This window comes from Sarcophilus harrisii, chromosome 2, assembly GCF_902635505.1.
Source record: "Sarcophilus harrisii chromosome 2, mSarHar1.11, whole genome shotgun sequence".
Lineage (NCBI taxonomy): Eukaryota > Metazoa > Chordata > Mammalia > Dasyuromorphia > Dasyuridae > Sarcophilus > Sarcophilus harrisii.
Window position 1 is genome coordinate 521,124,738 of NC_045427.1, and position 16,045 is coordinate 521,140,782.

The following is a 16,045-nucleotide window of genomic DNA, read 5'->3' on the forward strand; positions in this document are numbered from 1 at the left end:
ATTCAGTTTTTCTTTGATTTCTCCCCGAAGTTAGAAAGCCTTAAGGGTTCTTTGATGCACATCTCATGCAACACCTCCTCTGAGAAGCTTTTGCCAATATCTCTTAATTGGTAGTAGTTCGCTCTCGTCCCTCAAATTATACTGCATGAATGTTCTATCCCCACAGAGGAATGTGGACTCCCTGAGAAAAGGAATTATTTTGTCCTTGTGTAGCCAGAGCCTAGCATGATCCCTCCCACACAGCAAGAGCTGTCAAAGGTGCCCAGCAGCCAGATTGAAAGACCCAACATTAATGGCCCAGTGTCAGCCTGGACAATCTCCAGGGAAGTGATGGCCCAGAGTTTATTTGTACTTGGCCATTTTTATCAATGGCTTGGGTGAAGGCACAGGTGACACCATTATCAAGTTTGCAGATGGCACAAAGCTGAGAGGGATAGATAATGCACTGCGTGATAGAACTGGAATCCAAAACCACCTTGACAATCTAGAAAATCGGGCTGCATCTAATAAGGGGAAGTTGAATGGAGTTAAGTATAAATCTGACAGCTAAGTTAATTTCACATATGGGAGGTGAAGGAGATAGAGTTGGATAGCAATCGGTAGAGGAAAGATCTTAGGGTTTTAGTGAATTGCAAGTTCCATAACATTCAACAGTGCACTATGGCATGCAAGAAAGCTAATGTGATCTCTTAAGATGCATTAAGATATGCATACATTGGTGCAGTGGATAGAGCACCAGTCCTGAAGTCAGAAGGAATTGGGTTCAAATCTCACCTCAGACACTTAATCTTCCTAGCTGTGTGACCCTGGGCAAGTCACTTAACCCCAATTGCCTTAAGGGGGAAAAAAGAGGCATACTTCTCCTGCCTGCTAGGTGGCAAAGCAGACAGAGAGCTGTCCTGAGTTCAGATATAACTTTAGACGTTTACTGTGTGACCCTGAGAAGTTATTTAAATCCTGCTTTACTCCGTTTCCTTATCTGTAAAATGAGCTGGAAAAAGGAAATGGCAGATCAATTCAGCGCCTTTGCCAAGAAAACCCCAAATGGGGTCTCCAAGTCAGACACAAGAACAACACATTTTTGTTGACTTTTAGTGGGTTTTTTTTTTTTTTTTTCCCCACTTATGGGATTGATCTAAATAGTTCCTTCGGTCCCTTCCAACTCTGGAATTTTGATACTGTGAATAGATTATACTCAAAGGCACAGTCTGAAATGTCTCCTTTTACAGATGAAGAAAATGAGGTTGAGAGAGGGAAAATGATTTGCCCTAGATCTAACAAGGGGGAACAATATTCATTTATCCATGCAGAATAAATATTTATAGAGCGTCTACTCTGTGCTAGACTGCAGCGCGCATTAAAAAAAAAAAAAAAAAAATTTAAGGGTCTGGGGATAAATGAATGCCTTTCTTCTGGGTTGGGAGTGCAGCATGCTTCTAGTATACAATCCGGGTATTTAATAGGAGCTTAATAAGTGTTAGTTGATTGATTGAGTAGGCACTCAAAAAAATATATTTGTTGAGGGATTAACTGAATCATGCCTTTGTCCTGAAGCTGTAATTTTTTTTTTTAAGATTGTAGCAGCAGTAGCTGCTACCCCTCGCATCTTCTCCAGACTGGTGTGGGGGTGGATACATTCTGAAAATCTAGCCGCAAAGCTAGGTTAGATTTAGTGACGTAACACCCCCACTGCGCCCCCATTCACGATTAATCCCCCCCCCTCCCACGGTTTTGGTACAAGCCACCCAACACACAGAAACCCTTCTCTTTTCAGGTCCGTGGTAGATTCTGAGCCCTTCCCTCTGGGGCGGGAGGAGGAGGAGGACCGCAAAGTGGCCGCGCCTTCTCTTCCTGATTGGCTAACATATTTAAAGGTCCCGTCGAGGATTGGCTGTTCTTTTGGCAAGCATTTTTGAAAGTTCTTGGCTTTTTTGAAAGCTCCAGCTTTGGAGTGGGTACCGGCTTCGGCGTGTCTGCCACTGGGTCCGTGCCTCCATTCATCCATTCATCCTTTCTCGGAGAAAGACTACTAGAAACTGTACCCTGCAGGTGGAAACCACAGCGTGGGACGGGGTCGGGACGAGGGGGCTTGGACAGTTCTGGAACTTGGATCCACGCGGGAAGGTTTGTGTGGCTGCAGAGAGAGGTAGATGGAGGCTCGTGCTAACCCAGTAACCCGGGGCTTCTGGGGAGGGGGGCTTGCGTGTCCTTTCCGAAGCTTGGAGGTGTAACACGAAGCCCCCTCCCCAGAAGCTCCGGAACACTTAGGCATGCTTCCCGGCAGCCCCCCCCATTCCTACCTCCATACTATTTCCCAGTCCTCCTAACCCCCAGACTCCCCCCAGACTCCCACTTCTTTTCTCCGAACTCTTAACATTCTCCTCCCACGTGTCCCACCACCTCCACGAAGGGTCTCGTTGCTCCCTCTGGATTCTCTTTTCTCCATCCTTGTGACAATCCTGATGTCCCCATTGCTCCACCATAGATTCTGTACCTCTTGTGATAACTACTGTGCCCCTGTATTCTGTGACAAATCCTCTGCCTCCCATTCATTGGTGACCAATCCCTAAATGTGTGCCTCCAGTCAAATCCGAAGTCCCAATCCCGTCCCATGTGCTTCTCGGGCCACCTCATGTAAGCTGTTTGAGAGCAAAAATTGTTTTGGTTTTCTTTTTATATCCCCAGGGCCCATGCATCTTGCCCATAGTCGGTGCTTATGATAGCATAGATCTGGACTAGCTGTTAGAGATCTCACAGGCTGTCTAATCCAATATCCATATTTTTACAAATGAAGAAATAGCCATAAAGAGGGATGCTAAATGTTTATTGAATTTGAATTAATTAAACCATATCCATTTCTTGTTTCATCTCTTCCATTTCTGAGATCCCCAAAATGATGGAGATTCAGCTTCCCCCTGGTGTATATTCCAACTCTAGAACCTACCCTCAGTCAGTTCTTGTCTCCTATACTCAATTCTTCCTTCTATGGAGATGACAGATTCTCTATCTCTTCTGCTTGCTCCTCCTGTACTCAAATGACAGATCCTCCATCTCCAACTTTTTTTTTTTTTTTTAACTCTGATAAGTCCTTTTGGTTTAAATTCAACATCTGTCCATTTCCATGTGGAGATGTCCATCATCTAGAATACTACAACCCTTATGGATGGACGTTATCCTCCTCATGTCTCTCTGTGCCCATTTAACAGACTCTATCCCTGGACAGGGTCAGAGCTGTCCTGCCATGCTCTCGGAGTCTGAGCCAGGAGGCTCAGCGCTACATTGCCGTGTGGCCCTAGAGGAGTTGAGCCCGGGTGGACAACCCAGGAGACGGCAGGCCATCAAGGATGCTGAGCTCAGCTTGGGCAGAAATGAGCGAAGGGAATTGATGCTGCGCCTTCAGGGGACAGGTCCATCCCGCTGCTTCCCCCTACGCAGTGCCAGACTTTTCACCCGATTTGCAGCTGTTGGCCGAAGTGCCCTTCGGCTCAGCCCTGATTCTGACTCTGGCCTTAGCTCCGGTCCCATCCAGTTGCTGCTATCTGACTGCCCCCCCGACAGGCTGAGGCGCTTCCTACGGACTTTGCGTCTTAAACTGGCCACAGCTCCCGGTCCAGGGCCAGCCCCTTTTCGATCCCGGCTGCTTGGTCCCCGATCTCAGGCCTTTTATAACATCAGTCCTATCCAACCAGAGAACATGCAACCGTTGGTGGCCACTGGAACTCGGGACACAACTCCTGTGAAGCGGCAATGTCCCCCAAACCAAGAGCAGTCTGGCAAGGTGAGAACTGAGTCAGCAACTGCAGAATGGGAGTGGGGGATGTGGGGTGTGGAGAGGGCAACAAAGGAATCACGGGAACCCCAAGAGAAGAACAGTTCACATCTAATCCAGTTGCCACTTTACTAGCTTTGTGACCTTGGACTCCTGTTTTCTTACCTGTAACAAGGAGATAATCTTTCCCATCACAAGGTATTGTAAGGTAATATATATATATAAAGTGGTTTTAAAATACATATAATTTGGGGAAAATATTTTTAAAAGTAGGTTAAGTTTGTGTATTTTTTAAATGATACTAGAGGTCTGCCATTTTGTAGACAAATCACTTTTTCTGTTCCATTTTGGAAATAACCACTTAGTGTTTGTCAAGTTCTGATTTTTTTTAAAAAGAGGTATATATGTGTAAGATATTTACATTCTCATCATGACTGAGTGAAAGGCAACATAGCATAATGGAAAGCCAGGCCTTAGGGTTGGAAATACCTGGGTTTCAGTCCTGCTCTGACCCCTGATAGTTCTATAAATCACGTAATTTCCTGAGGACCTGGTTATAGAAGATTTGCAAATTTATATTAGTGGAAAGAATTTCTTCATTGCAAGTTCCCTATGTAGATAAAATTCCAGGTGTATATGATTTCTCTATCTCTCCCCCCCCCCAAAAAAAAAAATTATAGGATAAGAAAGATTAGAGGGAAAGGGGAAAATTAACAAGGAACAGAGATTTAGGGACCTGATCTGATTAATCAACAAATATTTATTGTGTGCAGGGCTTGTGCTATGTGCTAGGTATATGAAGAAAAAAATAAAAAGGTCCCTGGCTTCAAAGAGTCTCATTTTTCAGATGAGAAATTGGGCACATAGGAAAGGGAGGTGATTTCCTTATGGTCATACAGCATGTTCCACAACAGAGTCAGGTTCTGACTTTTCCTCTGGTCCTTTGCCTCTGAATCCAGCATGTTTCTCAAAGGCTCCTTGGCTCTCAGAAAGCTTTTCTGACCCTGGACTAGTCCTCCCCTTCTGCTTTCTAGGCATGTTCTACCAAGAGCACAGTACTCAGGCATCGGCTCCAGCTTCCCACCCCCAAACCCCAACTGTCCCAGGAGCAGGCACGGGTGCTCAGTGCTGTCCTGAGGGGCAAGAGCATCTTCTTCACTGGAAGCGCAGGTGGGGAGCACATGGACTTAAAGGAGATGGGGAGGTTAATGTGGGGATTTGTTTTGCTTGGCTCTACCTATTTCTAAGTTTTGCTCTTCTTGTTTTCTCAATGGATGGCAGAGGGAGAGGTGGAAAGAATTCTGAACTGAAAATAAAACAAAATTGGGTTTTTATAAAAAGGAAATGGGGACCAAGCATAAGGAGGGAAGTGATGGGGATCTTCAAGGGTTACCTGGGAAGTCATCCGATGTTTCCCTAACTCCTTTGGCCCCTGACCAGGGACAGGGAAATCCTATTTGCTGAAGAGGATCCTTGGCTCCCTCCCCCCAAAGGGCACAGTAGTCACAGCCAGCACCGGAGTGGCCGCCTGCCACATTGGGGGTACCACTCTTCATGCCTTTGCAGGTTTGTAGTAGGGAATTAGGGTATGGGAAGGGGCAGGGTTGGGGCACAGCTGAAAGACAAGGCTTCTAAATGGGTTAGGATATTAGAATTCAGGGAGAATCTTCAGATAAAAGTGAAAAAGACCTGGATTCAAATGCCACCCTTAACACTCTCTGTTTGACCTTAAGCACATTACTTATCTTTTCTGGGCCTCAGTTCCTCACTGTAAAAAAAAAAAAAAAAAAAGGGTTGGACTAGTCTCCCTGAAGCAGACTTCTGAAGCTGGGTTCTTGGAGCAAAGCTCTTTGTAGTCTAAAGGATGGGCTAAAGTTTAAAAAGGCTGGCTCCAAAGACAGGTGAGACTCTTCAGAGGGAAGTCAGTCCCTTCACAGGACTAAGCTGAGACTTTGCCTTTACCAGGAATTGGTTCAGGAAAGGCCCCTCTTGCCCAATGTGTGGCTCTGGCACAAAGAGCCAATGTACGGCAGAGTTGGGTGAGCTGTCAGCGCCTTGTCATCGATGAAGTCTCCATGGTAGAGGCAAGTCTGTTTGACAAGCTGGAAGCAGTGGCCAGGTTTGTATGCTGGAGAGGGAGGGATGGCAGAGTTTCAAGGGAAAGGGCAATATTGTGCCAGGTTAGGTAGAGAAGGATCTGACCATTCCCGAGGTTGTTTGTGAGTCTTGGAGGAACATCCAGATCTATCCATCTGGATAGACTGCCCCTTCCCATCTCTTCCTTTTCCTTTCCAGAGCTGTTAGACAGCAGGACAAGCCCTTTGGGGGGATTCAGCTCATCATTTGTGGAGATTTCCTGCAGCTGCCACCAGTGACCAAGAACAACCAGCCCCCTCAGTTCTGCTTCCAGGTGTCTGTCCCCAACCATGCTCTTTTTTCCTCCAGTAAAATCGAATTGTCCACATTTTCCTCTCTTCTCACCAAACTAGAGTCTCCCCTTTCTTACTTGAGTATCTGCTAGACAATGAGATTGCTCCCCTCTACTCAGAAAAATAATTTGCCCTATTCCTTTTTTAATTTATATTTTTTATTTCCAGATATCACCTTTCTCTATTCTCTGCCTCTCAATCCATCAGTACAAAAAATAAAAAAGAGAAAAAGTACTTTAGAAATAAACAATGCAAAATGTAAAATCCAGTTTTACAGTATGCACAATGTTCTACACCCATAGTCCCCCACTTATGCAAAGGAGTTCTTACCCCCTTTTTTTATTCTCTCTCTCTAACTCCTTCCCTCTTTCCCATCTACTCTCCTTTCCTCCTCCCTCCCCCTCTCTCTGTTTCTGTCTCTCCCCCTACCAGGCAAAAAGCTGGAGGAAATGTATCCAGTTGACTATGGAGCTGACTGAAGTGTGGAGACAGACAGACCAGACTTTTATTTCACTGCTACAGGCTGTTAGGCTAGGCAGGTGAGTTCAAGCTTTGGAAGTTTTTTGTTTGTTTGAAGCTATACATGTAGAAAGGATATGACACTATCGTGTGATTTAAATTTACTCAGCAGAAGGAAGGATCAGTAAAAGGGGTGACTGATTGGATTTGTAGGGAGACAAGATGGAGAAGGGAGAAAAACAAAGGGAAGTTACTCTATGCTCTTTGCTATGGTTTGTATGAGAAATTAGAAAATTGATTTAAGGGTCCATTTCCTATTGCTTGCCCCAGGTGCCAATACCAGTAATTTATGATCCTGGGATCAAAGTGGTACAGGAATAAAAGAATGACCCTAATTCCACAAGGGAGTTTAGATTTGATAGGGTAAGAAATAGGAGCCACTGAAGATTTCTTATCAGAAAGGCTACACAGCCTAAGTAGTGGTAAGGGAAGATTAATTATGCAGTGGTGTGGCAGAGGTCCAAAGAGAAAAAGCCTAGAGGGAGAGAGCCATAGTCCAAGCCTACTGACAATGATGAGGGCATGAACTATGTAGAGGAAGAAATTGTAGGATCATAGCTATAGAACTATAAGGAGCCTTAGAGGCTGTCTAGTCCAACTCTTTCTATAAATATGGAAACTGAGGCCCAGAGAAATTAAATGACTTGTTTAGGGTCACACAGCTATTAAGGATAGTAAGTGTGTGAAGTAGCTTTTGAATTCAGATCTTCCTATATGATCAATTCTGATGGACGTGGCTCTCTTCAACAATGAGATGATTCAAACCAGTTCCACTTATTCAGTGATGAAGAGAGCCATCTGTACCCAGAGAGAGACCTGTGGGAACTGAGGGTGGATCACTACTTGCATTTTATTTTTTTTCTTGATCCAATTTTTCTTGTGCAGCAAGATAACTGTATAACTATGTAGACATATATTGGATTTAACATACATTTTAACATATTTAACATGTATTGGACTACCTGCCATCTAGGGGAGGAGGTAGAGGGAAGGAAGGAAAAAGTTGGAACAGAAGGTTTTGCAAGGGTCAATGTTGAAAAATTACCCATGTATATGTTTTGTAAATAAAAAGCTTTAATTTTAAAAAAAAAAAAGTTAACAAAAGAAGGAAAAAAATCAATTCAGATCTTCCCAATTTTAAGATCAATATTCTATTTATTTCATAATGCCTCTGAAAATGAAAGAATGACTTTAAAAAAAATTAATCTTGCCCTCCTCCCTTCACCCCCTTCCTGTACCCATTAAGAAGTCAAGAAACGTCATACCCATTACATACATATTTCTGAATTATCCCCATTAGCCATATTTGGACTGAGGATGGAGAGAAGGCAAGAAAATTAAAGAAAACAATATGTTTTAGTCTTGCACTCTGAGTCCGTCATTTCTCTATATGGAGGTGGATAGCATGTTTTATCCTGAGGTCTTTAGAATTGTTCTGGATCATTGTATTGATCAGTTACTAAGTTTTTCACAGGTGGTTAATTTTACAATATTCTGTTACTTTGTACCATGTTCTCCTAGTTCTACTCACTTTACATTGGTTCATACAAGTCCTCTCAAGTTTTTCTGAAACCATCTATATATCATGATAAGAAACATTTTTAGTAAATTAAAATCATTCAACAATTGTTTATTGAGTTTTCTATATGCTCACATAGATCAAGACAACTAATGATAAGGATGAGGAGCAGGAAGATTAAGTGTCATGAAGAAAGAGGCAAAAAGAGTGGAGAGCCAGATCATGCCCCAGATTAGGGGTTCTCTTAATCTTTTCATATTATGAATTCTAGCAAACCTTATACATGCCATCTCAGAATCATGTTTTTTAAGTGTATAAAATAAAATTAAAAAGAATTATAAATTAATTATAATGAAATAGTTATCAAAATATTTAAAATTCACTGTACGCCAGTTAGGAACCCCTAACTGAAGTCTCATAACTATATGACCCCACAGCAGTTACATTGTAACTGGGGAAAAAGACAAGTGAAACATTTGGAACTATAAGAAAATAAATGCCAACCAATGAGAAATCCAATATGGAATTCTCTGGTTTAGTACAGATGAGTCAGATGAGGAAGAGTTAAATATGGCCAGGAGCAAGAGAGAGGCAACAGAGAGAAGTTGAAGATTATCAGTTAGGACAGCTAAGTGGCACAGTGAATAGAGTACTGATCCTGGAGTCAGGGAGACCTGAATTAAAATGTTGACACTTACTAGTTGTGTGATCCTGGATAAATCACTTAATCCCAACTACTCACCCAAAAAAAGGAGGAGTTTGGAAAAGTTTGCAGAGCATTTTACAGGTTCATTTTAGCCTTTCATCAGCCCTGTCAGGTAGTTAGTGTAGGTATTATTGTCCTCATTTTACAGATCGAGAAACCAGGGCTTAGAGGTGGTTAAGTGACTTGCCCAACGTCACAAAGGAACTATGTTTTGGAGCAAGGAAATGAAAAATCAGGTCTTCAGGCCTCCCTGATCCCAAGCTCCCCAGCCCTCTTCTCAATATGTCCTGAGGGTAAGTGATAATCAGAGAAGACTTCATGATGGAAACAGGCCTGGACCTAAGCCTTAAAGGATGGGGGAGAATAAGGGTGAATGAATAGGAGAGGGAAAGCATTTCTAGAAACAGAAAATAGCTTAAGAGAAGAGAGAGGATTTATCAACAAGCATTTAGTAACAAATATTTTAAAGAGGGGAAAAAAAAGGAGGAGGAAGAGAATACTGATCAATATATCAAAAAATTCTGAAAAACTGATATAATGTTTGACCCCCACAGACCTTCCACCTCTGCAAAACATCGGGATTGGGAGTACCTTCTCATATTACTTGGAGTCACGTGCCTTGTAACTTTGCAAAATCCACTTCATGCACACACTTCTACCAGGACAGATAGTATCATTATCTCCCTTAGCTTTCCTGTGAGCGGAGTGTGGTCTCCAGTAGGTTGGGGAGAAGTAAGACAGTGTCTAGCCTAATAATGATTCTCCCTACCTTAGGTGCTCAGATGAGGTGACCCAGCAGCTGAAGGCCACAGCCAAACACAAAGTGGAGCACGATGGGATCCTGGCCACAAGACTCTGTACCCATCAGGATGATGTGGCGTTGACCAATGAGCGAAGGCTGCAGCAGCTGCCCGGTAAGGAGGAAATAAATAGGCCTTGAAAAGGTAGTGCCTGGGGGGCAGAGAGAGGAAAACTATTCCAGAGAGTTGGAGCTGTAGCCTGCAAGCCTGCCTTAATAGGGGTTGTAATGGAAATGGAGTCAGAACTTATGTGTTTTAACACCGTCTCAGATGCTTACTGCTGTGTGGCTCTGGGCAAATCACTTAACCTACTCATTTTCCATTCCCTCATCTGTAAAATGGAGGTATTAATAAGGTTGATGGAGAAATAAATGAGGAAATATGGATGTATATGAGTTCACACAAACACACAGACATATCTGGGCCCATAGTTCTGCCACTTTGACAAAAGGAAATCCTCACTAGGATTTTTGATGGAGTGATCAAGAGCCCTTGACTGGAATCAGGAAAATCTGACTTCTAGTGTTGCCTCATACACAACTGTGTGGCTAGAACAAGTCAGTTAATCTCTTTCTCAGATGCTGGCTGTGTTTCAGCAAAGTGGGGGAAGCCATCCATCACCATCTCTCCTCCATCCACCAAGTGGGCAGCTCCTTCTTACTCAGCTGCCAATTTCTTTGACACATTCCTCTTCTTCAATTTCCTCTCCTCTCCTCCCGGGAGCAGGGGACCGACCAGGAGCCCCAGCCATATATTTAGCAAGGGGTCAGAGCACATATGCTGCTGGAAGGGACCAGGATGCCCATCCCTGTACCAGTTCCATGGGATGACTCCTGTTGTATTATAGGTCTAAGACTTAGGACTTGGGTAAGATTTGAGATAATCATAGGATCTGGATCACCAGAGCTATCTAACCTTGGAAAACTTTGTCATCTCTCATTGTCATCTTTGTCCCCCCTTCTCACTGTGCCTCATGCCTTTACAGATGTGTAGCATCCACTTACTCTGCCCTCCCCCTGTGAAAATGACTCGCAGGAAAATAAACAAAGTCCATGCTCCCAGGACTGAATCCTCACTGACCAATCCTCCCTGTGCCTCCCCTTAGCCTCAGGCATTCTTGACTATGAAGACCACATACGGTGACTCTCAGAATCTTTGCATTTTCATGAAATTTTAAGTTAAATGGATGAATATTTTATTGTAAAATCCACACCAAGAGAGATCAATAGACCAGGGAGGGAAATATTGCCAAATCCTACTAAGCCATTTTCCTCAGTGGCAAGTACCATCTTTCACGGTCTAGCTCTCAAACCGTTTCCTTCTTAGATTATCCAATCTACAAAATCCTCCAACTTCTCTGCTTTCCTAATAATCCCTCAAACCCATTGCTGAGTCTACCCCACACCTTCCCTGGCAGAAGGGGTGAAGGAGAACAATTTGTTCCGATGACCATGAAGGGACTTAAGAGAATAGTCAGACACTGGAGATTCCGGTCATCTTGACTTTTTGTCCTGCCACTGGACTTCCAATGACTGTGGGAAAGAGAGAGGGAGGCTGATGACCGCGCTACTCTGCCTTATTTAAACCTATTTCAGCCAGGAGTGAAGACATCACCTGGCAATATCATCAGTCCTCTTCAAAAATGAAGGATGAGGAGGCGTCTGGATGGCACAGTGTCCTGGAGTCAAGAGGACTGAGTTCAAATCCAATCTCAGACACTTAACATTTACTAGTTATATGACTAATTATATACTAGTTAATCTCAACTGCCTCACCCCACCCAAAAAAAGTGGGGGGGGGGGGGGAAGGGATGAACAACAATCTCTCTTGGGTTCAGTTTCACCCTCTGTATGATGGGTTATTAATAGCATTATTATTGTTCATCTTTTTTTTCCTTCCTTCCTTTTTTTTTGAAGAGAACTGATGATATTGCCAGATAATGCGTTGCCTCTGAATCCTATTCATTCTCAGGCTATAAACTCTCTAAGAGTTAAGCCATGTCTTATCTAAATTGCATATGTTCAACTTTTCACATGGGAAATACTTTTCAGTGTCTATCATATTGTGTTCACCCAGGCCAAGTCTACAGTTATGAAGCTGTGGACAGTGACCCAGACATGGTGAAGACTATTGATTCTCAGTGTCCAGTGAGTCACCTCCTGCAGCTCAAATTGGGGGCCCAGGTGAGTGGGAAGGTGGGACCGCAGGGGACACAGCTAAGTCCCAAATCCCAGCAAGGCCATCTCCAGGGTGCTCCTTCCTTGCCTGCCCATGCTTCCCCTCAGTTTTTGAGCCTGGCTTTCTCTCCCTTTGCCCTGTTAGTTCTAGAGCTTGGGTCTCCTGCTCTGTGGGCCACTGTGTCTTGTTCCCATCTCACCACCCTGCCCCAGCCCGCTGTTTGCCATAAGGGAATAACCACCAAACTATCAGTAAGGGTCTTTCCATTTCTTATAGACTTATGATTTCATCACTAGGTGATGCTGGTGAAGAACTTGGCAGTGTCTCAGGGTCTGGTAAATGGAGCCCGAGGGGTTGTGGTTGGATTTGAAGCAGATGGTAGAGGTAAGATCTCCTTGGCTCCATTGGGATAAAAAGCAACTTTAGCTGGAGAGGCAACCCCTAGTTCTGAGGGAAGAAGGACCAGCAACAGTAGGATGAGATGAGGTTTCTGGACAAACTGCCAGGTCCTGATTCTTTGACCTTAGGCCTTTTCCACTCCCTTCTTAGCTCTGAGTATTAATAGGCTCTTTTTCTCTTCTTCACTCCCTGCCTACCCCAACCAGGGCTTCCCAGAGTGAAATTCCTATGTGGAGTCACAGAGGTTATACGGACTGAACGATGGACTGTTCATGGCCCTGGTGGCCAGCTCCTCACCAGGCAACAGCTGCCCCTCCGCTTAGCCTGGGCTCTGTCCATTCACAAGAGTCAGGTGAGAACCAAGGACAGGGTGGAAGAGGCAGAGAAATATAGAAGATGAATCCTCAGCTAAAGTGGAGGTTGGGGGAGAGTCTGATGATTTAGGTATAGAAGGAGGGGTAGGAAAGTCTGTGTCTTTAAGGATATGTTTCCAGAAGTCATGGAATATATATTTATATCTATCTATAGATAGATATAGATATATATCTCCTTGTATCTCAAGGGCACAGAGCAGGCTTTTGGAGGACTCCATCCTCCTTCCCCAGGATCACATATTTCAGAGCATTGCCAAGCCATTTTGAGAACCAAGGGTCAATTGGGTCACTGATGAATCTTTTCTCCTGGCATTGCACCTCTATCTTTCTGCTTTAGCATTCCACTAGTATGGTTTCTGTGGCCTCGAGGGAGTCACTGTCCCTCTAAAACTTTCTCTCTGTAAGATGATATATCTGTATTTCTCTCTTCCCTCTCACCCAGATCCCAGTTTTTGTTTCCTGTACTACCTCCTGCCTTTTTCCCCCGTCACCCTTTAGGAAGCCTGAAATTGCAGCTAACAGAGGTATTTGCCTCCCATGTTCTAGGGCATGACTCTCGACTGTGTGGAGATCTCACTGGCCCGGGTGTTTGAGAGTGGCCAGGCCTACGTGGCCCTCTCACGAGCTCGAAGCCTGCAGGGTTTGCGAGTGCTGGATTTTGACCCTTCTGTAGTACGGTGCGATCCTCGGGTGCTGAAGTACTATGCTTCTCTACGGCAGCAGGTAACTGAGATGGCTGTGATGGATGAACCAGAAGAGAGAAATGCTCTGGAAGGCTGGTTTGGGCCCTCGGGCAACAGCTAGGAGGAATGGATTGGCAGGGGATCGACTCTTCAGGGGGAACATGCAGGTGTAGGGTGATAGAAATGGCCATCTGGAGGTCCCTTTACTGGATTTAGGAAAAATCAGTCAGCTGATCCCCAGGGAAGAGAGTTAATACTAGAATGAGGGCAGGAAGGGGCTGGGATGTCTAGACAGAATGGTGTCTCCAGGTACAGGGAGGAGGTACTGAATGCTGACCTGTCTGTCTCTATCCTAGGCTTACTTGAATGAGGATGAAAACGATTCAGAACAAGAAAACATAGACCCTGACACAAGTTCCAGCCTCAAAAAGGGCAGAAAATCCTAATTCTCATACTACCTGTATGATCTTGAACTCAGCACTTAAGCTCCAGACCTCCACTTCCTCATCCATAAAATGAGAGGAATGGACAGAATGGCTTGTGAGGGCCCTTTCAGCCCTTGATCTTTATCTTGTAAGTTCTGTTATATGTCCCTCCCCTTCATTCTCAAGGGGAGGGTTCCTGTCACTTCTCCCAAATATCATCCTTTTTTTGTTCATCTCTGGGCAGGGAAAAGTGTCTTCTACTACCTCAATCTTCTCTCTGAGCAGGGAGTCCTTACCCTACTTCTCTGACTACTAGAGCATGGACTTTAGTCCTGTATCCATCATCTTTGTCTTCCAATCAAAGATCACACTTTTATATGGAGGGGGTTGTGATTCTTTTCACTTCCATAATTTCCAGAAGGGGCTGGGAGCTGAGAAAAAGATTCTCTTCCCCTTGTCGACTATGACTCAACTTCCTCTTCTCTCACTCACTTCTGTGAGCCACAAATAAGCTCTAGTTCAGAGGTTTTTAAAAATATGTAAATATATATGCACCCACACACAACTGTATTTCAATATATTTAATTTTCTTTGTCACCCTGTAACATTTTATTTTATGTATTTAAAGACATTATTCTGACATGGGTCTGTAGACTTGCCAAAGTCTATGACGCAAAAAATTTTATTAGTTGGTAAGCTTGTGTATGATTTATACCAATGGAGATTAAAGTACATTCTATCAGGAAATTATTTAAATCAATAAGAACAAGAGCCATTTGCTGAGAGATAAATGGTTAAAAGATATGAACAGGCAGTTTTCAAAAGAAGACATGTAAGCTATCTACAACTACATGGAAAAAAATCCTCCAAATCACCAATAATTAAATATAAATGTAAGCAACTCTAAAGTTCTGTTTCACACCCATAGGATCAGCAAAGACGGGAAAAAAACAAAATTGACAATTGTTGGAGAGATGGATAGAAAATAGGAACAATAAAGTACTATTGATAGAACTATAACATTCTAGAAAACAATTTGTAACTATGTCTAAAAATCACTACAGTATTCATACCCTAGGCCTAGTGATACCTCTATTGAACCTAAATCCCAAAGAGTTCAAAGAAAGAGAAAAGGGAACCATATGTACAAAATAGAGCAGTTCTTTTTGACACTGAAAACTAAGGGGATGCCTATCAGCTGATAAAATTATGGTATATGGACATAATGGAATATTATTGTGCTATTAAAAAAAAATGACAAAGAAGATGGTTTTAGAGAAACCAGGAAAAACTTGTATGAACTGATAGAGTTAAGCCAGCAGAACCAGAAGAACCATTTAAACAATAAAAACATCATAAGGGATAGAACAGTATGGCCACTAGGGAGAGGTAAAGTCTAGGCCGCAGGGGTCCTCAAACTACAGCCCGCGGGCCAGATGGGGCAGCTGAGGACGTTTAACCTCCTCACCCAGGGCTATGAAGTTTCTTTATTTAAAGGCCCACAAAACAAAGTTTTTGTTTTTACTATAATCCGGTCCTCCAACAGTCTGAAGGACAGTGAACTGGCCCCCAATTTAAAAAGTTTTAGGGCCCCCTAGACTCTAGGGGATCTCTGCCCAAGGAGCCCAAATCTTCCTGTAGAGATATACAATCATGCACAACTGGGAAGCCATCCTCACAGCTTCAGCTACTGTATGTTCTGGGGACAAAGAATTACGTTTGGAATGAGTTGCACCCTGCAGGATTATCTTTTAGCTAATTGGACAAATTGACTAACAGTTTGAACACATTCTGCTATGTGAGAAATAAAGGCATTCATTAGCAATCCTACAATGGGCAAAACTAAGGGAGATATACAAAGTTTAGATAAGACACAGTCCCCGCCCCCTCACTGGAGTTTATAGCCTGGAAGGAGAGATATGATGAATAATATTATCTGACAAATAAAGCCAGCATTTAACCTTTAGGTGTTCCCAAAAAAACCTTTCTAAATTGCAAAATACAAGTTGATGGAGAAAGTTTCGCGCCTGGAGTCCTGGTATAAATGAAGGAATGAATAAGCCAAGTGAGTAGCAGTGTGGTGACTAGACTGGAGCCCTAGGTTCAAATACCTCTCCTAGATGTACTGCCAATTCTCTGGATTTTCCTACTGTACCTTGGCTACTTTCTCATCCTGCAACATCCCCCTCCACTCTGTTGGTCCCCCTTCCTATTGCTGAGTTCCTATAGTGCCTCCATTGAAGG

General features: G+C 43.5%; 1 protein-coding gene across 2 annotated transcripts; it reads left to right on the forward strand.

Annotated features, from left to right (window-relative positions):
- The first annotated feature begins 1,902 nt into the window (after positions 1-1,902).
- On the forward strand, positions 1,903-14,960 carry PIF1 (PIF1 5'-to-3' DNA helicase). Of its 2 annotated transcripts, XM_012543223.3 has the most exons (13): positions 1,903-2,124; positions 3,224-3,778; positions 4,804-4,939; positions 5,210-5,335; positions 5,735-5,888; positions 6,065-6,179; positions 6,631-6,737; positions 9,717-9,856; positions 11,819-11,925; positions 12,217-12,304; positions 12,526-12,671; positions 13,240-13,416; positions 13,733-14,960. In XM_012543223.3, the coding sequence occupies exons 2-13, from the start codon at positions 3,242-3,244 to the stop codon at positions 13,820-13,822; spliced, it is 1,923 nt and encodes a 640-aa protein (XP_012398677.2). In that variant the 5' UTR covers positions 1,903-2,124; positions 3,224-3,241; the 3' UTR covers positions 13,823-14,960. The 2 variants fall into 2 exon arrangements, with proteins under 2 accessions (XP_012398677.2, XP_031811248.1); XM_031955388.1 differs by lacking the exon at positions 1,903-2,124 and having other exon boundaries at positions 2,138-3,778.
- The last annotated feature ends 1,085 nt before the right edge of the window (positions 14,961-16,045 follow it).

Excerpts from the sequence above, each read along its gene's own strand:
- PIF1 (XM_031955388.1), top strand. The coding sequence starts at position 3,122 with ATGTGGAGATGTCCATCATCTAGAATACTACAACCCTTATGGATGGAC. Across the intron at positions 3,779-4,803 it reads ACCAAGAGCAGTCTGGCAAG|GCATGTTCTACCAAGAGCAC; the intron begins GTGAGAACTGAG and ends TCTGCTTTCTAG. Across the intron at positions 9,857-11,818 it reads AAGGCTGCAGCAGCTGCCCG|GCCAAGTCTACAGTTATGAA; the intron begins GTAAGGAGGAAA and ends GTGTTCACCCAG.